This window comes from Haliaeetus leucocephalus, unplaced genomic scaffold (assembly GCF_000737465.1).
Source record: "Haliaeetus leucocephalus isolate CR32 unplaced genomic scaffold, Haliaeetus_leucocephalus-4.0 Scaffold687, whole genome shotgun sequence".
In the NCBI taxonomy this organism is placed as follows: domain Eukaryota; kingdom Metazoa; phylum Chordata; class Aves; order Accipitriformes; family Accipitridae; genus Haliaeetus; species Haliaeetus leucocephalus.
The window spans coordinates 4,437,419-4,461,663 of record NW_010973123.1 but is presented as its reverse complement, the minus strand read 5'-3'; the positions used below and the strand labels follow the sequence as shown (position 1 = coordinate 4,461,663).

The following is a 24,245-nucleotide window of genomic DNA, read 5'->3' as shown; positions in this document are numbered from 1 at the left end:
CAGAAGAGCTTGTCTCGCAAGTGGGAGCGCTGAGCAGAGGGAAGAAACCTCCTAAAATCCTCTCTAACTTTCCAGATTCCCTGCAGCACTTTGTCGCATGCTGTGCTGGTGGGAGCTTGTCAGCCCCCCGGGAGTGAAGCGGGGCGAAGCAGGGCAGGCTGCGTAGCAACTACATTGCGAAGTGGTAACAATTCCCAAGTGGGGCAGTGACAAAATCAGTTTTTCTCCCCTTCAGCTTGGCAGCTCTCCAGGTGCCTGCTCTGGCACAAAGAAGTGGGTAGGGGGGGGGGGGGGGGCTTTGGGGTGTGGGGGGGGGGGGGTGTGATACAAAGAGACAGAAGTTTAATCATTGAACCAATCACACTGGATGGATTTATTTCTGGACTCAATTTCCCAGGAACTCCACTATCTCACCCTGGGGGAAATGCCTCAGCTGAAGTTTCTCTAGCTCCAGTTTCGTGAATAAAGACCTGTCGCTTTGGAGTTACTCACAGCAGCTCTGTCACTACTGACTCATCCATCCGCTTCAAGAAAATGTTTGCCGTCCACTTGCTAGCTTTCCATTTCACAAAGCTAAAAGAGGATCAAATAAAAAAGGTAAGATGCAGCGTTAGCTGATTCCTGTTTTGAGAACTGTGTTACTCAGATACTGTGGGGTCTGCAGTATGTAATGCAGACTAGATAATGGCGTTATCTACTAAAGCCATACAGCCAAATGGGGTAAGAAGTATTTGTACCCTAAACCATCTGACAAGTGTGAAAATAGGTCTGGTTAGTGCTTTTCCCTGCACAGTTAGAAGTTCTCTTCCAGTAATGGAGCAAGTATCTTCAGTAAGGAAAAGTGGTGCTTAAACTTTATCTGGCATGGTGTGGTATAGTCCAGAGGGCAGAAGGGAACCTCTTGCTGAATCGCTTTGCAAGTGTAGCATGACGGATGGGATTTCTAAAGCTGAGTAGGAATCAGAGTCACTCACGTTGTAGCAGCGGTAGGGAAAACTCCTGGGGTCTTCGGGCCAGGTCTTCCGGGACTCAAGAGACAGTTCCAACTAGTGTTGGTGTGGGAGAAGTGCCTATGCCTCCTCTTTGCTTGTCCAAACCTGGCAGATCACTCTGATGTTTATAGATGCAACCTTTAATTTCAGTCAGAAAAGCTCAAGGTGGCCCAGATCTGAAGCCATCAGTACTGGGAGTGAGCTGCCTAATGGTTGCTCTTCCCTAATCTACTTTCATGGCCATGCTGTAATGGGTTTTTGGCTTTCCATCATAAGACCACGTGGGACCTGTAAACTTCTTGGGTCAGAGATCCTCTGGTTTCTAGACATGTCCCCTGCGGGTCCTCTGTTCTCCTGGCGTCTCTGTTGAGTGTTTACTGGTGGCCATTGCTGCCAGGCTCAGTCCTCTTGTTTTGCAGCCAGCTGGAGGCAGGGCTGTCTGCAGACGCTTGACAGTGTTGGAAGATCCAAGGTCCCAGTGGGTAGATCCGCCTGTACCGCTGAGCTCATCAGCAAATCAAGCAACACTGGGTTGTCTTCTCTGTGCCCTTGCTTAAACATGGGGTTGCTTGTTCTTAGGGGGGCTTCTTTCGCTAATTCTACCTTGGAGAAGTGTTCCAAGAGAGGTCCTGGTGTCTCAACATTCAAATGTCTCTGACTCTGTCTCTGTCATAGCCCTTTTATATCCAGGGTTTAATATGATCAGAAGGGGGCCCCGATGCCCTTTCCTTGTGTGAGGATCTGAGCTAGGATCTCATCTAGACAGCACCATTTCTTCTTACTTTTTACTAAGAAAGGGAGAGACCCTGTGGAGCAGTGCTCACGTGGAGTGGGCTCTTCAGAGAAACATCCAGAATGTAGTTGAAGGAGGACTTCCCTGAAGTGAGGACAGTGGAGAGGAGGGGGCAGAGGGATTCTGGCAAAGCCATTTAAAAAATTAAATCTTTCTGCTAGGTGCAAACTAGCCCTGCCTGAAGGCAAATAAACCATATGCTCTTTAGAGTTCTCTTTTAAGAGGCTCAGGGTAGGAGCAGAGTTGATTTCTCCCTAGTTAGAAAGAAGGAATGCCTTCCCACCTCTGCCTCTCCAGGCTTATTTGCTCTCTGGTGGCAAGAACAAGAGCCTCCCTGCCATGAAAAGAGTGCTGTTCCCATAACTGAGGCTAGACACTTAAAAACAAGGACTGTCCTTGTGCAGTGGGAGGGAGGCAGCAAGACAGAGTTTGGTGTTGCACGGCCCAGCCATTCCTGTGTTTACAAGCAAATGGTATGCGAGCAGGCCCTTGCTCTGGTTGTAAATCAGACTAGAGAGTCAGCAAGCTTTCCTGGGCTCTGCCTTATCTAGTTCCTTGGAGAGGACTGTCTCCTCCTATGGTTGTAGGTAAACAGGATGGGGAATGCAATTTCTGTGTGGAGCAGGGAGATAGTGTGTGTTCTCTGCAAACAGACGTGGTCATTTTTATTACTGTTTAGATTTTTTTCCACAGGGACTTCTGTCACAAGGTTATTTGGGTCTGTGTGAGAGTGTATGAGTGCTGTATGTCTCCAGTCATTGTATTTTCTTTTTTTTTCTTTTTTTTTTCCTGGTATGCCCCAAAAAGCAGGGCTGGTGCTTGAGCTGAGATGGTGGATCCTACACAGTGATGGGGCTCCAAAAAGCCTTGGAGGAAATCAAGTGCTTGTGCAAACGAGGGCTGCAAAGAAAGATCTAAATAATGGCCTTTTCAAGGCACAGCTGTATTCAAGGGCAGCTGCTTCTCCTTGCCAATTGCATCTTGTAGTTTAAGACTTTGTCCTCTGTGTGTGTCTGTTTTGCTGTTAGGTAAGTGCTCGAGTTACTTTCAGGGTCCTGGCTCTTTCAGGTGGGTCATTGCTGACCATCGGTTTAAAATGGGACTGTGAATAGGTAATTAGTTTGTGCCTCATTAATATAGGTGGCCAGTCCAAATTGCAGAAGAGGCCAATTTATCTGCAGCCTGCATTGTCCTCTATTTAAAAAATGCTACCTTTTAAATCCTGCCTTGTTGCCAGCGGGACTTGTTTTGTGCATGTTCTTCCAAACCTCCAGACGTGCCTATGTAAATGGGCCCGATGAAGTGCTCTGAACAGATAAAGCAGCATAATGATCTAGCCCGTGGTACAAGAGCTGAACGTCTGTACTAGCAAAGCGTTGGAAGCTGTCCCACCTCTCTCGCCTGCCCACCACCTCTGGCCCTGAGTCTCATGTCATGGGGAGTAGGGATGTTAACATGGATTACCCTCCAGGGGATATCCGGCTGTTGGAGCACAGAATTATTATGCCTGTATCATGTTTGTTCATGCAGCACCAAAGTCTGGCTTCCCAGTGGAAAAGCATTTGGATGTTGACAGATTCTTATTTTGCTATATAGATCCTTTGTTGTATCCAGCTATGTAGTTTCTAGGCCACCTTACTTACAGCTGTGTATCCAGCCCTGCAGGTAAATGTCAGTTCAAGCAATATGTGGTCCTGAAGAACAAAACCTTAAGTTTTGTTCTGATGAAGCTGTAGAGAAACACTGATTAGCTTCTCTACCAGTTCATCTGAATGAGTGTCTGCTACTTCATAGATATTTAAAGTCAACTGGCTTTTATTTTGATGTATGCTGTGAGTTATAGACCCTTAAGAAAGGATATTGATTGCACCCAAAAATGTGTTTTAAATGTAATCCTAGAATTACAAGAGAATGGAGGGCAAGCTAGAGTGAGAAAAAGGCTTTGAGCTCCAGCCTGGCATGCCAACAAAGCTAATTGTCTGTGGAGTGAAGCAGTAGCTGAATAGATGTTTTCAGGTTGTGGCTGACACGCTTGGGTACTGATGGCATTTTCTGGACCTGACCAGAGAGGTCAAATTCTCACCAGTTTGAGATACTTTAGAGTTCTAGTTCATTACATGTATAGGAGGAGACGGTGGTGTAAAAACAACTTGTCAGGGTCTCAAGCAAGTCTCATGGGCTTATGTACGTTGTAAGTTACTGAGCCATCAGAAAAGATGGCTAACTTTTTGACAGTAATTCACCAAGGCTGCATTAAATGTTTTCAAAACAAAGTTTTTATAGGAGTAAATGTTCTGATGATGTCATGGAGCTTGCTTGCACTGACAATCATGGGAATTTAGGTGCTGAGGTAAAAAAATGAAATGAACTTGTAGAATCAGAGAGGTGGGGTTTGCGTAGGTGGTGTGCTCACCTTCAGTTTGTTACATATGTGAAAGGAATTAATTTGTCTCCTTAGGATCTGTTTAGCCTCATGTCCATCAAGTGGGTGGGAACGAGCATAGTAATTCTTGTCCAACATAATGCAGAGGTGCTGCTGGAACTGGAGTTCAAGATTTTCAGATCCTTCGTGCCAAACTGCACCCCTCATGGTTAGAAAACTAGTGCAAGTGGCCAGGAAGTTCTGGCATTTTCTCTGCTTGCAGAGATAAAGGAAGCCTCCGCAGTTCACATAGGAGCATGTAGTGTGAAACCAGTGCTCATCCCAGGCAGCTCCTGAGCACCGAGGAGCCTGCATGTCTGCCGAGTAACACCTTTCATCTTTCCAGGTTGACAGGTACCTGTATCACATGCGCCTCTCTGATGATGTCTTGCTGGATGTGATGGCTCGCTTCCAGGCTGAGATGGTGAAGGGCCTGGGGAGAGACACAAACCCCACAGCAACAGTAAAAATGCTGCCATCATTTGTGCGCTCGCTTCCCGATGGCTCAGGTGAGTTCCCCCTGCTCCGTCACAGCAGTGCCGTTTTAGGAAGACGATGCCAGTACTCAAGGACAGCACAGCAAAGACACAGGGCAGCCAGTGGCTTCTGGTTACTGCCTATCTCATGTCGAGAAAGCAGGTGTGTATTGAGGAGGCAACACCTTGGGGGAGTGCTGGCAGAGAGTTTTTTCCCTGCACCAGGTGGATTTTGACCTAGTGCTGCTTGTTTGAGGAAAGGACCTAGTAAGTGCTCAGAAAACAGCCTCTTTCGTCTGCAAATGTGGCTGTACCTAGCGCAGGCCTTGCTGCAGGAGCTGTGGCTGGACACGGCAAGGGCAGCCTCTACAGCTCAGACCCTGCAGTGCAGCGTGCTGCAGGTGTGGGGATGTGGGCAATGCTGTGGCCCTGGCGTTCATCCAGCCACAGGGAAGGCAGGATGCTGCAGTGAAACCCCTCAAATTGCAAAGCGGCAGCAACGTTTCGTTACCAGAGCTGTGATCTCTTCTCGGCTTCTGACAGCAAACTCTGCAGTGCTTTCTCTATTGTCCCAAAAAGTGATCCCCTCCTGCCCTTCCTTGCCTTCTGCATTGTGAAAATCTGCTTCTGGGTGAGGTCTACCAGGAAACAGCCTGCTCTGCTTCTGCAGCTGGATCCTTGTTTCCAGTTGTCCCTGAGACTTAGAGAGGGAGAAAGTGGTGTCCTCTGGGAGGATGCGAGGTGAGGTAGGATCTAAAAGCCTGTCTTGTCTGGAGAAGTATGCACATCCAAAATAACTCTCCTGGCTCAGCTGGCTCCCAGCAGTGCATGCTGACAGAAAATCAGGTTTTCCCAGATTTAACCAAGTCTATGAATTTGTGCAGGATTCTGTGTCTGACCTAGGTCAGGACTCGGTGTGTAACAGCTGTGCAGAAAACTTAAGAGAAATATTTGCTTTGAACCTCATTGCCACAGGACTTTATTCCCTCTGAAGGTAATTTTCCTACAGTTAAATGATAAATAGCGGCTTTAACGGCATAAACGGAGTATTTGGAGGCTAGTCCCTTAAAATGAGGGATGTCTGAGAGAAATTATATGCAATCCCCTCAAAATGCCTGGCTGGAACTGGGCACTCTTCCTTTTGCTGCTACCTTCATTAAAGAAAAAGAAATATTAGCCTAACTGTTGCTGTCTCAGTGACCATCACTGGTCCTGAGGTCTCACACGGCACTGACCTGGTCCTGAAATAGCAGGGAGCCCTTGAGGTCAGGAGACTTGGAAAATTGCATGTAGTGTCATTGCTGTTGCAAGACTTCATGTTTCTCAAGGCCAACTTTGGACAATGCACTCCTAGCCTGCATGACCTTTCTGCTGTGTCAAGGATGTGCTGCAGATTCAAGTTGGGCTATGTCTTATTGACACGCTGCCTATTTTAGGTATCGCATTGATTTTTCTGTTTTTGCTCTCTTGCAAAATCCTTATTGTTTATTTTGTTTCCAGACAAAACTTCTGGCAGGTTTAAACACCTCAAACTGGGCTGGATTTTCCCATTTGCAGTAGCAACAAACTTTCAGATTTTTCAGTGCCCTCAGTGTTGCCACATGAAATGACCCATATGGAGCATCATCAGTTTTTAATCATTTTGGGATTAATGGTCGACTAATGTCACAGTTTACTGAGTAACCCAGTTTGCCTCCTCACCTTTGTGATATCTGACCACGGTATTACAGGTAGAATTTCCTGCTTCCTTTCCTTTCAGGGCCAGATTTGATAAAATTTAGTCACGTGTTTGGACAGTGGAACAAAGATCACGCAAGGCTGTGCACATACCACTGCATTTTTCTTTTGGGAAGGGCCTTCTCCTGTGCGTGGGATAGATAATTGTTTATTGTAGCACTGAGGCCAAACTGTCCTTCTGTCTGAGGTGTTTGAGCTAAGAGTGCTGCGGACTGAGAAGCAGAATGGTACTTCTGCAGAAACACTTAAAGGCATTTGGAAATGATTGTATTGGTTGACTTTGGGTGACAAATTAGTCTTGCCCCACTTGGAAGTTGACTTCTGCAGTAGGGCCAAGTCTTAACATGTGACTCCAAATCCTGCATCCTTTACTGCATCCTTTACTCTTAAGCTCCCATTTCCCCACGTTTCAGGTGTACGGTTTTGCAGCCCCTGTGTGCTCTGGTTGGCTTTGCAGTTGCTTTGGGCCTCTTGCTGAGAAGCTTATCCCTCTGCAGCTTGAAAACGTGCTGCTGTGGAAGGAGCAGGGTGGGCAAAACCAGACTGCTAAATAAAAATGAAATTAGCTGCCACATAGCAAGCTAACAGGAGGGACCTGATCCCCTTGCTCAGGTTGCCAGCTCTCAGCCTTCCTTGTGATGCTCCCAGGCCCATAGGATAAGGACCTGCTGTGATGGGGCAGGAAAGCCTGTGGCCGCGGTGAGGCAGGGGCCCTGGGCTGTGGCCTTCAGCATGGCATCTGGGCCATCCTTCTCAGCCATCACCCGTGACGGTTGCCCGCTTTTGTTGCAGAGAAGGGTGACTTCCTTGCTGTTGACCTGGGTGGCTCCCAGTTTCGTGCCCACCAGGTGAAGGTGTTTGATGATGGGAAGCAGAGCAGCCAGCTGGAGAGCAAGTTTTACCCCACACCCAAGGAGGTCATACAGGGTAACGGAGCTGAGGTAGGGCACGCAGCGTTTTCTGTGGTGGTGCTGTGCTTGGGCGCACGCCTGCCGGACACAGCCTGACTCTGTCCTCTCCTTTCTTATGCAGCTCTTTGATTACGTTGCTGACTGTCTGTTAGACTTCATGGAGACCAAAAACCTGAAGCATAAGAAGTTACCTCTTGGCTTTACATTTTCTTTTCCTTGCAAACAGAACAAATTGGAAGAGGTAAGATGCAAAAAGAAATATTATTGGCAAGCCTAGCTCCCTGCAGAACCCAGAGAAGCTATTGCATGGGAGTGTTACCCTGTGGCCTTTTTGTGGGGTCATGTTTACATAGCTCTCTGAAGAAGGCATGGATGACCATTAACATTAACTAGACCTGACTACCATTCAAACACTCGTTTCCGATCTCAAAGCAACATGATCTTTAAGCTAAAGCTATTCTTTTGGTTAATCAGTATCCAGTTCCATAGTAACCACGTGCCCTTGTGTTAAGACTGTTAGACTAAAACACATAATTTGTGTCCTGAGGCATGTTTCTTTTTTAATCACTCTCATTCAATTTGTTTTTTTACAGTTGATTCTAAATAGGAAAGACCTGTAGCCGAGCTGTTTGAGAGGCCACATGGGGAAATGAAGGGCTGGTTGCAATTATTTTGTGGCCTGTGCTTTGGGTCCCAGTCCTGCACATGCTTTTTGCTTAATGCTATTAGTTTGTGATGAGCATCAGTAAAGCCACACATGCTTTAAACAAAGCACAGGGAGAAGCATTTGCAGGATTGGGACTTTATTACTATACCTCTTCAGTTGTATTTGTACTGACAGGCACCTCAAGGTGAGATGTTCTGCTGTGACTTATTTTGGCCCGCATTTTAATGTGTGGAGAGACATATAGTGGGCTTCTCCACAGACTTTGGTCTTGGTTTTCTTTGTGGCTGCTTTGTGTGCTAAAGTTGGAGCTTTGGGTCACTGGACTGTTACTTTGCAGGGGGTTCTTCTTGCCTGGACGAAACACTTCAAGGTCCGAGGAGTTCAGGACACAGATGTGGTCAGCTCTCTGCGCAAGGCCCTCCAGAAGCATAAGGCAAGTTTTATACCTGCAGGAGGTGAACCTGAGCAGCCCCAGATTGTCCTCCTGGGAGATCAGCTTTTGGTGTGGGGGTTGTTTTGGGTGTTGTCAGACATCCTTCAAGGGCAGCCAGTAACAAATGTCCAGCACGACTGTATGTCTAGTAGATCTGTCTCTCCCTTGGAGCTGAAGCCGTGGAAAGGGATTTGCAGCTGCAACTCAGGCTGCCCCAGGTCAGTCTAACAGTGATGGCAACTGCACACTGATAAACGGGGCTGGCCGTGACAGTGGACACCAGTATGGCCCTACTGTCTGTCTGAGCTAAAGGCAGTCTGTTGTGAACTCATTTGGCAAGATGTGGATACACGCTGCGTTTTGTAGCCTGGCTTGTGGGATGAAGGTTGGGAGCGGGAAGCTATCATCTCAAATTAGCATGCCTAACTCTACCAGGGCTTGCCCGTCCACTTCAATCTGTGGCACGGAGTGAGTGATTGTAATGTTTAAGGTTAGCAGTAAGACATGATTAAATCTGCCCTTGGACCAGTGTATACCTACCTTTTGAATAACATTATTTTTTAATATTTTGGAAAGCCTTGTTTTTCATGTTCGGTGCTATTGGTAACGCCATCTAAGAAACACAAAGCATCTTTTCATGCCTTGACATCTTTGTAGTAAAGAGGAAATTCTTCTGTTTTCTCACGTGGTTTTATCATCCAGCCTTGATTTTTCGTTCACTTCTTTCTCTGCATCAGTCTTGCTGTATTTAGCAGGAGCAAAGGATCTGAGACTTCCTGCGTGAAGTCTGGCCCCCTGCTAATGTTGGCATCTGAGTTAAAAGAATCCTTTGATAACTTTGATTTTACTTTATCAAACTACCTCAGTGGGAAAGGAAAACTGCACACCTTTGATGGAAAGGCTTTTTACTTGAGTGTGATGTTTGTGCACGGCCTTGTGTTGAATAGCTGCATTTATGTATGTATATTTTCTGTCCTGTTTGGTGGGATCTGCTCAGGTGGTAGGACGTTATCCTATCATGCAGCCCATAAGGACAGATACACGGGTGCTAGCATATCACAAAATTCAAACCAGTACCATGTTGCTTTTCTGTCAAACGAGGTTGGACTGGGGAGAAACAAATCCTGCAAGCAAAGGTCCTGGCTGGCCAAGCACTTGAGAGTTCAGAGATGTTTCTTACTTTACAGGGTTGTGAGCATTGTGTTATTAAAAGAAAGTAGTGTGTCTTTCAACTGAAGAGCTTGCCTGAACCAGGCCTTCAAAGTACGACCCAGGGAGTATGTCTGCATGCTGTTGCTTTAACACACAGGAGGCTTTCTAAGCTTTTTTTTTTTTCTGTTAATCACCCACCCTTATGCTATTAGGACATAGATGTTAATGTTTTGGCACTGGTCAATGACACCGTGGGAACCATGATGACTTGTGGATATGATGACCAGCGCTGTGAAGTTGGACTTATAATTGGTAATTTTTTCTGTTCGCTAAGTAGTTTTTTTTTTTTCCTCTCATTTGTTTAATCCTAACAAATCTGGAGTAGAAGGGAGTGTCTCAGTACAGGAAAGAGCAGGAAGAAAATGGAAAAAACAATGGTCAGATTTTCAAGCCTGGCTGCCTTGTGTAAAGCAGCTGGTTTTATGCTGATCACATTGCCATCAAATACCACAGTCCCCATTTTGTCTGGGTTCAGTTGTGACCAGCATACTAAACTTTTCTGCTGACTGTATAGAAAAGTACTGTCTGTCTGTCCAGAGAAAGCTGAATTCCTCTCACGTCTGGTAGTTAGGATCAGCTACTCTTTCTACAATGTCTCCACTTCATGCACTGTGATGGCTTTTTCAAGGCACATAGAAGTACGTTTGAAAAAGAAAAAATGTTTTTAAACAAGTGAAGCCTTAGATTAATTTCCAAAATTTTTTCGCTCACTGTGAAATGATTATTTAGCAAGTGCAGGTGACTTGGTATTAGCATCCTGTACCACAGGGTTATGTATTTATATTTTCTTCCAAAGACAATACACTGACTTATTCCTAAACATGTGGACTTAACACAAACGAAAAGCAAACCTGGAGCAAACAGGTAATTTATCTGCACTGTCTCCAATGTGCACAGGGACTGGCACCAACGCATGCTACATGGAGGAAATGAGGCACATCGATCTGGTGGAAGGTGATGAAGGGAGGATGTGCATTAACACAGAGTGGGGTGCCTTTGGAGATGACGGTGCTTTGGATGACCTCCGCACAGAGTTTGATCGGGAGCTTGATCTGGGATCTCTCAATCCTGGAAAACAATTGTAAGTGATTCCCTGGCTGATTTGCCTAGGCAGTTGGAGTTCTCTGAGCATGTTTCCAGTGTATGCCAGGAGCCCCAGTGGAACAGGAATCGGGTTAAGTGAACCTGAGTTGACTTGATCCTGGTCCTGTCCTATCCAGACCTTTCCCTTCTGGGAAGGGTGGATACCTTTCATACCTCCCTGCCTCACAGGCCAAGGGATTGCTGCTGCAGTTGCTATTGTGTTGTTAAAAATAGGTGGTTGCTCTTGTATGATGCTGTGGAGGGGTGAAGAGAGGAGGAAGGTAAACAAAGGGCATATTTAAAGCCTGGTTCATGAAAACTGCTTCTACTGGCTGAGCTGCTCACAAATCTTTTGAAAATTCTCTTTAATCACTCACTTATCTTGAGGGGCTGTTTGCTGGGTCCCAGGACCTCAGGATGGCATCCCATCTACAGCTTGGCTCCCAAACCCCTTTTGTACATGCTTAAATTGGTCAACCTGCATGAGAATACAAGATGCTCATACTCAAGCTTTTTATAGCTCTGACTGGCTGGTGAACACCTGTAATCCTTCCTGTGCATCATTCCAGGTTTGAGAAGATGATCAGCAGCCTGTATTTGGGGGAACTTGTAAGGCTCATTCTGCTAAAAATGACAAAGGAAGGTCTACTCTTCAATGGGAAAGTGTCAACAGCTCTTCTTACCAAGGGCAAGATTGAAATGAAACATGTGTCTGCAATGGAAAAGTAAGAACCTGCAGTGTGCTGTTTGAGAGTGGCTGTTTGTCTTTCACAAGCACAGCAATGATAATGAATGTGTAATTATAATCTGTAAGTACTAGGAGCAATCCTGAATTGTTCAACTTGATTTTGCTTTTGCCTAGGAGAAAAGTTGATCTTTCTGTAAGTAGGAATTGATGGGAAATAAAGTTTTAGCAAAGTACCACAGTAGCAAATGTATTGTTAACCATCACAGATGCAGATTGTCTAAATAACCTCTTTGGAGACCTGAGTACGTGGGACGATTATTGCAGTTTTCAGCTTCTGTGATGTGGAAGTACTGGGTTTGTGGAGATGTAGTACAGACTCCAGATCAGCTAACGGATGACTACATGGAAAACTGACAGATTCTGGTGTTTTGAAGAGGAATCCTGGTCCTCATTGTTACTCCAGGAATAATTTTCTTTTTTGTATTGGGCGAAGCTGTACATCTATTCCTGTGCTCTCCCTCTATGGACTAAATATTTCATCCTGTTCTCTTCTTGGCTAGCTAATTGGTATGTCTCACCAAAGACTGAACCCCAGGAAGCAGCCTCTTAAAAGTCTGGTCTCTCCTCCGGGTACTTTTGGGAATAGTGCGGGAAAGACATTACTGGTTTATGGGAACCAATTATGATGCTGCCTGATAGGTTGTGCCGTGGTCTTCTCTCATTTCTTTTTTGAGCCAACATGCAGATATTGATTTACGTGTTGCCTTAATATCCTTGCATTAGATGATGTGTTCTTTTATTTTGGGGTAGATATAAGGAAGGTCTGAGCAACACAAAAGAGATCCTTACAGAGCTGAACCTGTTTCCCTCTGAAGAGGACTGCATTGCTGTTCAGCATGTCTGCACCATTGTTTCCTTCCGCTCAGCCAATCTCTGTGCTGCCGCCTTAGCAGCCATACTGACCCGACTGAGAGAGAATAAAAAACTGTTAAGGATGCGAACCACTGTTGGAATTGATGGGGGACTCTATAAAACCCATCCCCAGTAAGTAACTAAACAGGATTTGGTAGTCGCTGGCCGCACATTGATGTTGCAAAGAGTCTCCATCTGCATATATGTGTGGCTTTTCAGAGAACCGCTGGTTTTGCTGAAGGCTTGGGGTGAGATTTGGTGGAGTATGGAGGATCAGGCTGGCTTAGTTATTGCAAAGCTGTCTCAGGAGCTTTAGAACTTGGGGTGGAGTGGAAACAACGTGAGACATGGGATAATGGTGTCTGGGGAAGAGTAGTTGATTCATCAAGTGACTTCTGGGCTACCAGGGCATTTGCAGTTCAGTGTGGGTTTTTTCTTTTCTTTCTTTCTTCCCTCACCCCCATTTTTGAACCTGTGCTTTCCCAAACTGGAAACTTTCCTAAGCGTTCTGCCAAACTGGATTGAAGTCTTGCTCCAGATGGAGACTCTCACCCTCTATTTGTCATTCTGACTCTGCACTGTTGTGTGGCTTTTCTCCAGTGTCCCTCTCCCTTGGCACTCACACTTGTTTAGAGGTATCTTCACATTCCTGTCAGTGTACAGATTCTGCAGAACAGCCAGAAATCAGGATCATTGCAGACCAGTTTCTGACCTTGTACTCCTCTTGACTGTGCTTCAGCACTTGTGCTGTTGGATGTGTGCATGTATTGGAAGTGTATGCGAAGTAAACCATGCATGAAATGCCTGTGAGAGTCTAAAGAAACTCTTTGTTCCTGTAGATATGCCAAACGTCTACACAAGGTAGTGAGAAGGCTGGTCCCAAATTGTGATGTTCGGTTCCTCTTGTCTGTGAGCGGCAGTGGGAAGGGAGCTGCCATGGTCACAGCAGTGGCATACAGGCTGGCTGCTCAGCGCAAGCAAATCGATGCTGCTCTCGCACCATTTCTGCTGTCCCTTGAGACCCTCAGAGAAGTTAAGAACAAAATGAGGACTGAGCTGGAATACGGGCTAAAGCGAGAGACGCAAGCCAGTGCCACAGTGAAGATGTTACCCACATATGTCTGTGGGACACCAGATGGAACAGGTGAAGTCATTCCCTGATCATCTGGAGGTGGTTCGGGAAAGTTGCTTGTCTGTTTTCTAGGGAGAATATGCCAATTATTCTGGCAAATGCCAGGGTGATTTATATTGGCAAACTGGTGCTTCCTGTGATGTTATCTGGCTGGCCCTTCAGCGCCATGCTAGCAGACTGATGGGATAAATGCCACAGAGAGCAGTGTGCTATCACTGGCACAGATGGAGTTTCTTGGGGATGTGTGGCAGAGTATGCCATTCTGGCAAACATGCTACAGGAAACACCAAAATGAAATACCTGTCTTCTCTTACAGAGAAAGGAAAGTTCCTTGCCCTTGACCTTGGTGGGACAAATTTCAGGGTTCTGCTGGTCAAAATCAGAAGTGGGAGAAGAAGATCAGTGCAAATGTATAACAAAATCTTTGCCATTCCTTTGGAGATCATGCAAGGGACAGGGGAAGAGGTAACCTCTAATGAATGTTTAACTGATCCAACTGATCCAAGGCCCATTGCACGAGATTACTGTGAGATTTATATGCTTTTTCTTTCCTTCCAGCTCTTTGACCATATTGTGCAGTGCATAGCAGACTTTCTGGAGTATATGGGGATTAAAGGTGCTCGACTGCCTCTGGGCTTCACCTTCTCCTTCCCGTGCAGGCAAGCCAGCATTGACAAGGTAAGAACTGCAACACAGAATGGGTAATATGGCAGCTATGCATCTGCTTGGTGAATGACATCATTTTGGGTGAGGGTAACTTGGTTTGGAGATTGCAAGCAAAAAGCTATTCTTCTAAATGTTTTCTTTCAAGTAGGACTTCACAAGGTTGAAAAGATAGATATATATATATAGATATCTATATATATGTGTCCAAATTAGTCTTTGGAGAGAATATTTCATGTGTTTTATGGGGATTTTATTACTCTACTGTGCAAATTAGTTGTGTTTCATGAGAAAGTTATCATCCTATATGCATATGGGAGGTAGAACTTTCACCTCCTGTATCTGGTAAGAGATTGATGTTACTTGCTTTTATTCTATAAGGATTAAGCCATTATGATAGTGAAATGACTACATATTTTTAATAGCCCAGGAATCTCTTATGCTGCCTTAACTCTTCAATGGCAAGAGATAACAGATGCCTCCTCCTACTTGCTCAGCCACAATCCTAGGGTACTTTCTTAACTATGTCACACAGCTCTGGCTGTATAACTTCTTCAGTACATTAGTTTCTTTTTGTTGAGTGTCAGTGGGCAGAACTGAGCTTGCTTGTTCAACTTGGAAGGGTTGGCTTTTTTGACAGATATCATATCTTCATCTTTTTCAGATCTGAGGTAAGAAAAAAAAAAGAGAACAAAACCATCAAATTCAGGAAGAAATAATTCTCAATCATTTTGATGCATTTCCAAAGAGGGGCGGGGGAGGTTGTGCTGCTTAATTCTAGTTAAATATGTAGAATATTGGTGAAATGAGAGACTGCTATTTTATTGAATGTTTTTGTCCTGGTGGGTTTCACAGTGGCTTCCAAGTATAGAAGCTAGTCTGCTGTGTCTCAATTTTCAGATCACAGTTGAGAGAATAGCAACAGGGCTTGGCTATTTGTGGGGAGGCCACTCAGTATGCCTTCCAAACCTACAGCATAGTATTTAGGTCTTGACAAATGATGAGGAAACAAATTTCACAACAGTGGTGGCAAACGGAGCGAGGCACATCTGTGTCAGGGTCCTATAGTATGTTGCCCTGTGTGTTTGGTCTTTTACTATTGCTAGAACTTGAGGGTTTTTTTAAGAGTGGCTTTTTCTCCCAGTTGCCCTCTTTCTTATTTGGACAGACAGTCCAGAGCCAGTTACCAAGTGGAAGGCTAATTACTTCATGTAACCTGGAAATCTACTTCCGTCAGGTCAGGTTGCTGTCCGAAAAGAAATAAATTAGTGTTGCCTGGAGTAGTGGGATCATACCAAGTGTCCTTTAGTAAAAGAGCCAAAAATTAACAGTAGATGTTCATTAATGTTTGTTGGGTGTTTAATTATTTACAGAAAAATTATTTTTTACAGTCTCTCTCCCACAGATAATGGCTATGTGGACAGGAGGTGAGATGAGAAGTTTTTCTAAAATAGAGTGTTAGAAGGCACTGATTTGGCAATGTCTTGATAAATAGCTGAGTAAACACACACATGCCCACACTCTGCACGAGACATTCACAGTAACCTGTCTACAGAAATACCCTATTTAAAAAAAAAAAACAAAACCAAACACAAGGGTCAGGGGGAGGTTGGAGACAAGAAAAGACTGATGGTTGGAATGTATAGTCTTCTCTCTATCTTCACTTATGATTTTCTTCCTCTTCTGTTTCAGGGTACACTTGTGGGATGGACAAAAGGTTTCAAGGCAACAGACTGTGAGGGGGAAGATGTTGTTGATATGCTGAGAGAGGCCATCAGGAGAAGAAATGTGAGCTATTCTTTTCTGCTCTTCTTGGTGTATTTAATGCACAGTCTCTCTTCCTGTGGGACCCCACTACTGATTGTGACTTGTGTTTTAGGAGTTTGACTTGGATATTGTAGCAGTGGTGAATGACACTGTTGGGACAATGATGACATGTGGATATGAGGATCCAAATTGTGAGATTGGCCTTATTGCAGGTACAGTGATATTGAAGTGACCACTATAAGAAGAAAGCATGTATGCAGGTGCTGGGCTTCACACCCCATTTTGGAACTTGTAAAACAACGTCTTTTATTTCAGTTTGGTATATGGTGTTACTAGTTACTTAGGGTTCTTGGCAGACTTGTATGATACTCAACACAGAACATAATAACACCTGTAGCAGATAGAATCCTGAATCTGTTGGACTTTTGATCATATCTCTGATGATGCCTAACAAGCATATGCTTGGTAAAAGAATATGAGAACAGCAGGTAGAGCATGAATCCTTGTTTTGACAGATGTATTGATATTTAGCGTGCAGACAGGTCATAGGCCTTGGAACAAGAAAATATTTTTAAAAATCTGAATGAATTCTTTTTGGGCTTTCTAGATAATTCCCCCAGTAGGTCCCTCCAAGTTTTCAGGCAGAAATACATCTAAGTATGTAATATCTGAAGCCCCACTTAGAAAGTAGACTCTTCTACCTGGCTAAGCGCACCAGCTATCTCATTTTGTTTGGAGAACTGGTCCTTGTATTAGTTAAAGTAACCCACGTTGCAAGTGGTGAAGCCCTGTTCACCAAACCATTTCAGACTTGGTAACTGCTTGACTGGCTGCTAGGCTCTTGGCAGTGTTTGCTTTTGGGAGCATGCTGTCATGCAAGATGATTTGTGGTGCATTACAACCAGACTGTCAGCAATGACCGATCAATGCTTGCCAATGACTGCCAAAGCCATTTCTGACCTGTAACAGGGAGTCTTCATTCCTCTATGCCGGGAATTTTCTATGCAGGACCCATTTTGCTTGGTAGCATTGTGTTGTGATAAGTTACAGCACTCAGCATTACTGTCTAGCACTTTTTTCTGTAAGATACGGAGAGATCTTTGCAATTTGGGATATGGAGAAGAGAGCTTTTAAGATGATCGCTGTAATCATCTTCCATGTGTTTCAGCTGCGACTTCACTTTTCTGGCTGAAGCCTTGTTATTTCTTTCCTTCTAGGAACGGGTAGCAATGTGTGCTACATGGAGGACATGAAAAACATAGAAATAGTGGAAGGGAATGAAGGAAAAATGTGCATTAATACAGAATGGGGAGGATTTGGTGACAATGGCTGCATTGACAACATCAGAACAAAATATGATAAAGAAGTAGATGAAGGCTCACTAAACCCAGGGAAACAGAGGTAAATGTGACGGTCCTGATGCTAAAAGTGTGATGAAGTCAGTCTTCGAGACACACTGGCTGCTTTTTAAAATGTACTTAATGAATTCATAATCAGAAAGGAAATTTTAATATAATATTTCATTTGTTGCATGTTAAGTAATGCAGAGATCCAGAAAAAAACCAAAGACGTACATTGTGTCTGTTACCACAGCACTGCTTTCACCTTAGGGCAGTTACCAAGCAGTGCAGCTCTTAAGATTTCCCTGCAAAGTGTACGCCTTGCCGTGTTCCTCCTCTTGGAGTGTTTTTTTCAAAGGTAAAATACAACTTGTGCACGAGGATAAACTGAATGTGACCGTTCTTCATTTGGTAAAGACAGCATTGATTACATATGACTCCCTGGTCAATGCATGGGGGAGACAGGGAAATGTTTCGCTTCAGTGTGGACTCTGGCTTTAATGCTATGTTCTGTTTAATATTACAAGCTTTTTTTCTAGTTTTGTTACCTTTTAACATAGGTAATTATGTTGTAATTAATGTTTGGACTTGAAGTCACTGGAACAAATTTTTGATGGTTGAAAGGTGGAGTTCAATGGCTATTGCTCTGCAAGCTTTTTCTGCTTTTTTGAGAGTTGATAGTGCATGTACATACCACTCATGTTAAACAGAGCTAACATGTCATCTCTTTAAAAGCACGTTTTTTTTTCTTTTATAACATAACAGGTATGAAAAAATGACCAGTGGAATGTACCTAGGTGAAATAGTAAGGCAAATTTTGATCGACTTAACCAAACAAGGACTGCTGTTCAGAGGACAGATTTCAGAATCACTCAGGAAAAGAGGCATATTCGAAACAAAATTCCTGTCTCAAATTGAGAGGTAAAGTTGTTAGATTTACGTGGTTTCAATCCTTAAGGTCTTCTGGGACCTCTAGAAAATACACCTCTGCAAGTGCGTGGAGCCCTTTCCTTCAAGAAGTCAATTATAATTTTCTTCTTTGTGCCCCCACCCCCTTCCCCCATCCCCAGAATAAAAGCCCCAAATGAGGAACTGGGGGAGTTCCAGAATTATTCTGTAATTACATGAATTATCATTTCCTGTCCACACAGCTGTGTTATCTTGGATGCCTTAACCATCAAGCATGCTTACACTTGGAGTGTTTCTCATAGGACTTAGAATAGTACTTATTTAGAAAATAAAAAGTCAGTGGTATATGAATACTTCATGAATATGTGCTTACCTACATATCTCTGCATGATTGCAATGGTCTTCTAGGCTATTTGAAACCCTTTTTACTGTTGAAAACCTTGGAAGGTAGTGTCTCAGCCTTGAGATCAAAAATAACACAGTCAGGTGGCTGATCTGGCTCAGCTCCCTCATGACTTTGGGAGTTAGGTGAATAACTACTGTTTGTGCCTTCTGGAAGTACAGTCTCACATAGCAAAGGGCATGCCAGGAGCAAGTTTTCAATCCAAATTCAGACTGGAATCTGCCTTAAAACAATCGGAGAGCGTTAGAGTTGGAGAAGTGGTCCGATTTCCTTTAAATCATGGCAGAGACTCAGCTGTAAGACTTTCATTTGCATGCCTGCCAACGCTTCCCCTAATGCCTTGCTGCTGCATGTGTTTCCCTCTGCGCAGCGACCGGCTCGCCCTCCTCCAAGTCCGGCGAATTCTGCAGCAGCTTGGCCTGGACAGCACGTGCGAAGACAGCATCATTGTGAAAGAGGTGTGTGGAGCTGTTTCAAAAAGAGCTGCCCAGCTCTGTGGGGCAGGACTGGCAGCTATTGTAGAGAAGAAGAGAGAAAACCAAGGTGTGGAGCACTTGCAAATCACCGTTGGAGTAGATGGGACTTTGTACAAGCTCCATCCACAGTGAGTACTTTGGTACCAGTTCCCTCTGCTGTTTGCTCATTTACACTGTGAAAACACTGTGAAAGCTGTACCAGCTTTCTGCCGATAAAAAAATGAGAGAGGGGATAAAGATCTAACACATTTCCCTGCATCCTGTCATTCCCCTTGCCTAGCCAAAGGATCAAAAATTGCAAAGTCCAGTCCAGTTTCCACTGGGAGGCTCTTTTCTCTGGGGTGTTGAGTAAACTTACTCTTCTAATATTTATTTTCCAATGTTTTGGGGGATTTCTGCAATATCTGGATGTCCCAGATGTAAAGCTGTGTTGAGTTTTTGGAGTTGGGTCAATATTTTGTAAGCAAGGCCTATAAGTAGATGCATTAGCTTTTGAGTTGGGAGAAGAGAGCCTCCTCCATTATCTCTAAAGGCAAGGGGGGTGTCTGGCATCATGCCAAACAAAGTTAGAGAAATAGAAATTAAAATCTGATTGAGTACAGAAGCTTGTCTCTTTCATGAATAGGAGGAAAAACAAACAGAAAGGGATGCTGTGGAGAACCAGTGGAAGATGTTGGCTGAGGTTATGGTTCCTTGCTATTAGATAGGTATAAAGATCTCAGACCAGAAAGCTGCTGCTAAAATGTTCTGTTCTTCTCTCCCTTTCCTTTCAGTTTTTCTAGGGTCCTGCGGGAAACAGTGAAGGAACTGGCACCTCAGTGTGATGTGACTTTCATGCTTTCTGAAGATGGAAGTGGGAAGGGAGCTGCCCTCATTACTGCAGTAGCAAAAAGATTGCATAATGTTGGACAGAAGTAAAAATGAGAGGTCAAGTCATTTCAGCACTGCCAGGCGTGTGCACTAGAGATTTGCTGAGCAGTGATTCGAGATAGCTTTGCCAGACACCAGTACACAGGTACTTGTTTTCAGGGAGCAGCTGGTTTTTGACCAACCAGGATTGTGGATTTTTGTCCTTTGATAACTTGGATCAGGTGTTTCTGCTCCCCAGTAGCATTGTATCTTGGCATATCACAATCTACTCAGTTCTGTACTTCCTGCATCTATAATGCACATGGGAGAGTGAAAACAAAACAAACAAACAAAGATCAACCCCAAATGTGTCTTTTTACAAAGGCTTAATTAAGCTACTGCACCACAACTGAGTTTATCACCAGTTTCTTACGATTTGTGTGTGTTTTAGTTTTGGCTTGGCCTGGCTCGAGGAATATTGAGATCTTGATGTTGCACCTATCTAGTGGACATATTTGTTCAATGCTTCACAGGTTTTACAGTAAATCTGCAGGTAAAATAAATTAATGGACTTTGGTCAGTGATACTCCCCCCTCTGCTACATTGGTTGCAAGTGTATTGTAATGTAATACTTCCCTGAGTACAGGAGGCATGCTTAATAGATGAATGTAAAGGAAAAAAATATGATTCCCCAAAATACCATTTTGTGTCAAAATACATTAGTGCATCTGAGTGCACATAAACCTAAACCAGCGCTGAATGGATTCTGACTGTGACTGATTCTTTTGATACTGGGGGAAAGAGAGAATGTAGAAGCAGCTACAGGGTCTGCTATGTCTATATCAGGGCTACACAGAGAGTATCAAATCTGTTCATGTTTCGGCCGCAAAAATAGCTATGTAGAGAAAAAAAAAATCACCTGAATTTCTGAAATTCTTCTCTTTGTTTTCCCTCAGTTATGTCCTTGCCTGTTCATGAGAGGATAGTTTCCATTTTGTGGAAAGGAGTTTATCCTTGTTTTTCATTTTCTGTTGCTTGCTGCTCTGCCTGTCTGTAGTCTGTTGTAAATAAATCTGTGGTGCTGTGAGCTTTTGCTTCTCTGTCTAGTGCCTCTTCCGAGTTGTGGGAAGAACATGCAGGCAAGTGGGAGCTTTCTTTAAACCTGTCTATAACAGTTCTCAGCAGCACTGCAGTTATTATGAAGGTGGCTTGCAGATAGAGCCCATGCCCTTGTGTGACCAAATATCCCTCACCTGATTTACCCATCTCAGAATAAACTGAAACAATAGTATGGTATAGAGAAGCAGCAAATCTGTAGCCTGCTATTCTGTGTTCTCAGGTATTCCTGTATCTCCTTTAATCCTCTCTTCTTGGGTATTTGCTTCCTTTCAGGCTGGCAGCGGAAAAGGAAGTGGGGCCAAGAAATGTGCTTTAAGCCTAGTTAGGTCAAAAGTAACTATCGTGCAGGGAGATAAGCAGTTGGGTTTATGTAATAATCTGTAACAAGGCTGATGGGTTTAAATTTAGCAATGGCAAATTCAAAAGTTGAAGCTACAGACTTTTCCTGTTCTGTAGTTTTTAAATATGTCGACAGCTCTGGGTCTGTGTTGGAGTCACTGGATGGGTAAAAAGTAGTACTTGGAAATAATTTTCACTTCTGAAGGAATTCCTCATGGTGCTGAGCTCGCTATACTGAGCAATTGGGACAGACAAGTTGTCAACCCGTATTACTTTCAATGTTTTCTTCCTTTTGTCAAGAAACTTAAATATTTTACTTTTTCTTTATATTTCAGAATCCACAGAGCTACAGAAACCAAAGGTTGCTATGTAGTTGGGCAGAGTTATTTGGAACAGATGTGTTTTCCTGGTGATGAACAGGCTAAATTTGGAGAGGCTGGGTATAAAAGAAAAAGACATCAGGTCTTGGGGCTATGTGGGGCCTAGAAATAGCCTAGAATAGCTCTTCTGCATCAGCTGTTTCTCCCCTCAGCACTCTGACATCTTGTACTATCTGTGTAGTTTTGGGTCCTTTTGGGGGAGTGGATTGTGCTAATCTGCAAAAGTGCATCTGTGGATGAAGTATGTCCCTGTGTATCTGGAATGAGGTGATGTGGACTTGCCCCAGGATGGCCACGTGAGTATGGCGCAGAGTTATCTTTTGCACTTTTATTCTAAAGGCTGTTCTGCACAGTTGGAATGCAAATGAGTAACAAAATAAGGTAAACCCCTTGCATGGATCTCTGCTTTAAATTTAGAAAGAAATCCTATATTGTTTTGATTTTTCTTTTTAGTCTTTTTTGGAAATTAAATATTCACACAGTCAGTTTACATCTCAACTGCAGTTATTCCTTTTCTGCAGTAGATTAGGCCCACACGATGTTTTCTTCCATCTGCAGTTTTTTTCCAGGGAGCCTGTGGGTGTCATGGAATCCGATCACATGAACCTGAAACTGCTCGCAAAGTGCTTGGCGACCTACGGCTCTTGTTGAGGTCCCCGAGGCCCAGGGCACGCGTGCTCTTGCCTTTCTGCAGGCTGCTGGCTTGTTCTGAGGCCAGGCAGCTTCCACATGGCTCTGATACACATCTGCCGAGCGGGGAGATGGCATCCAAGCTGGGAAGGCTGCTGCTTTCTGAAAGGGAATGAGCAAAGATTCGCTGGGTAGCCCTGGAAAAGGGAAGGATAGGCTACTGCGGGATTTTACCGGGGGTACAAACTTCACTTGTAGTTTCCCAGGGATCCCATAAACACACTGATGCTTTGGCTGACTCTAAACCAGACCATTCTCCATCTGGGTAATGATGCAGCATCATGTTCCTGATTATGTCGACATGTGGAAACTCAAGGACTGTTGCAAACTTGCAGTCTCCCTTGTATAGGTTTTAAGCCGCTGAACCAAAACCTTTCTTTGCACATCGTATGTGGTGATTCAGTTTAAAGCCCTAGCTTAAAATAAAAGTAGAGGCCTTCCATTAAATGTAAGACAGCATACCATATGCTGAAAAATATGTAGTACAATTCATCACATGAAGTTGTTACTCATTTTAAAATAAAATGAGATTCTTCTGGTTTCACATCTTAGATGTGCTTTTCTACTGCTTTTTGGATAGCCTTGTGATGCTTCATTTCTGTGTGTTTTGTGGGTCTTCCCTCCAGTCAATATGTTTAGTACTTCTTTAATTTACTGATTTTGTTTTGATGCTTCTTGAAGACATGAACATCTGTTTTGAAATCTAGGTCATACATTTGATTTGGCAAGTTGGAAGATCTTTAAATCACAGGTGTGATAGAAGTATTACTGGGTGGAGGTACTAAGGTTTGTGCTTTTCAGAAACTCCCAGTAGGTGGTTGCAGTTACCCTTTCATCTGTGGGGAAAAGATGATCCTAAATATGTTGGTTTGCCTGCTAGAGAGACATTTTGGTGGCTATAGATTTGGACAGCGCTGGTGCTTGACTCGTAATCCAGAGAAAATGCAGTAGCTGCTCAGTGGTGATATATTCCCTTTGTCACTCTGACAAAGTTCAAAAGTAAATATAGGATCATGTGTAAATCCTTCAGAAATCCTGATTAGCATAATCTCCCTTCTTGGGAAGTCAATATTGTATAGGATTAGCAGATTAGTGTAAAGGAGTTTGAGGCTGAAATGTAGGTAATACCAAAATGAAAGTATCATTGTGATTTGTTTCTTTGCATTTGGTGAAATGAGCTGGCTTTTGTTTGGGGGTCTCAGGTACAATGTCACTGTTAGCAGTAGGTGGAGAGGGAGGAAGGCAGGGAGCAGGGGAGACTGTGAATTTTGTCCAGCTATAGGTAAAGTTTCTCTAGAAAGGACCTCCACTGCCTTGGACTGTCATTGAGGGCTTATCCAGAGCATTTCTCAGACCTGTCAAGTGGGTAGCTTGTCAAGTGATATATATGTGGTTGGGGGGTGTGTGTGTCAAATAATAATAAAAAAAGACCTATTCCTGTACATGAGTATGGATGGCCTGTTGGGGTGAGACTGGGAAGGGAAATCAGATGTGTGCTTTGTCCCAGCACCTCATCCACTCTTTAAAGCTGATGTAAAGCAAGATATAAAACCATCAAAAGTTTAATTAATGTTTTCCCCTCTCTCATTGATACTATCACATTGCAGGTGCACACTGAAGGTGCTGTAAACATGACGGGTCATGTCTATCTCAGAGGGGAATCCCAAAGTAATGTTGATCTTGTTGCGTGCTTTTTAATGTCCTCCAGATGCCAGCCCCTTCCCTACCCAGCCTTATGCTTCATCTGCGCTGTGTGTCTGAGGGCCTTGCACAGCCCAGGCACCTCTAGATGTAGTAAAAGCTCTTGTGCTGTGAAAAGAGAACAGGTTCGGTAAGAAACCTGGTAAACGTG

At 44.0% G+C, this 24,245-nt stretch overlaps 1 protein-coding gene across 1 annotated transcript; it reads left to right on the top strand.

The window, feature by feature from the left end:
- The first annotated feature begins 534 nt into the window (after positions 1 to 534).
- Positions 535 to 20,423, top strand: HKDC1 (hexokinase domain containing 1). Its single transcript, XM_010579947.1, has 18 exons — positions 535 to 597; positions 4,554 to 4,716; positions 7,213 to 7,361; positions 7,453 to 7,572; positions 8,336 to 8,431; positions 9,796 to 9,895; positions 10,541 to 10,724; positions 11,296 to 11,451; positions 12,225 to 12,458; positions 13,166 to 13,470; positions 13,775 to 13,923; positions 14,017 to 14,136; positions 15,814 to 15,909; positions 16,001 to 16,100; positions 17,106 to 17,289; positions 17,994 to 18,149; positions 18,911 to 19,144; positions 19,790 to 20,423. Exons 1-18 carry the CDS (start codon positions 535 to 537, stop codon positions 19,932 to 19,934), a joined length of 2,754 nt encoding a protein of 917 aa, XP_010578249.1. The 3' UTR covers positions 19,935 to 20,423.
- The last annotated feature ends 3,822 nt before the right edge of the window (positions 20,424 to 24,245 follow it).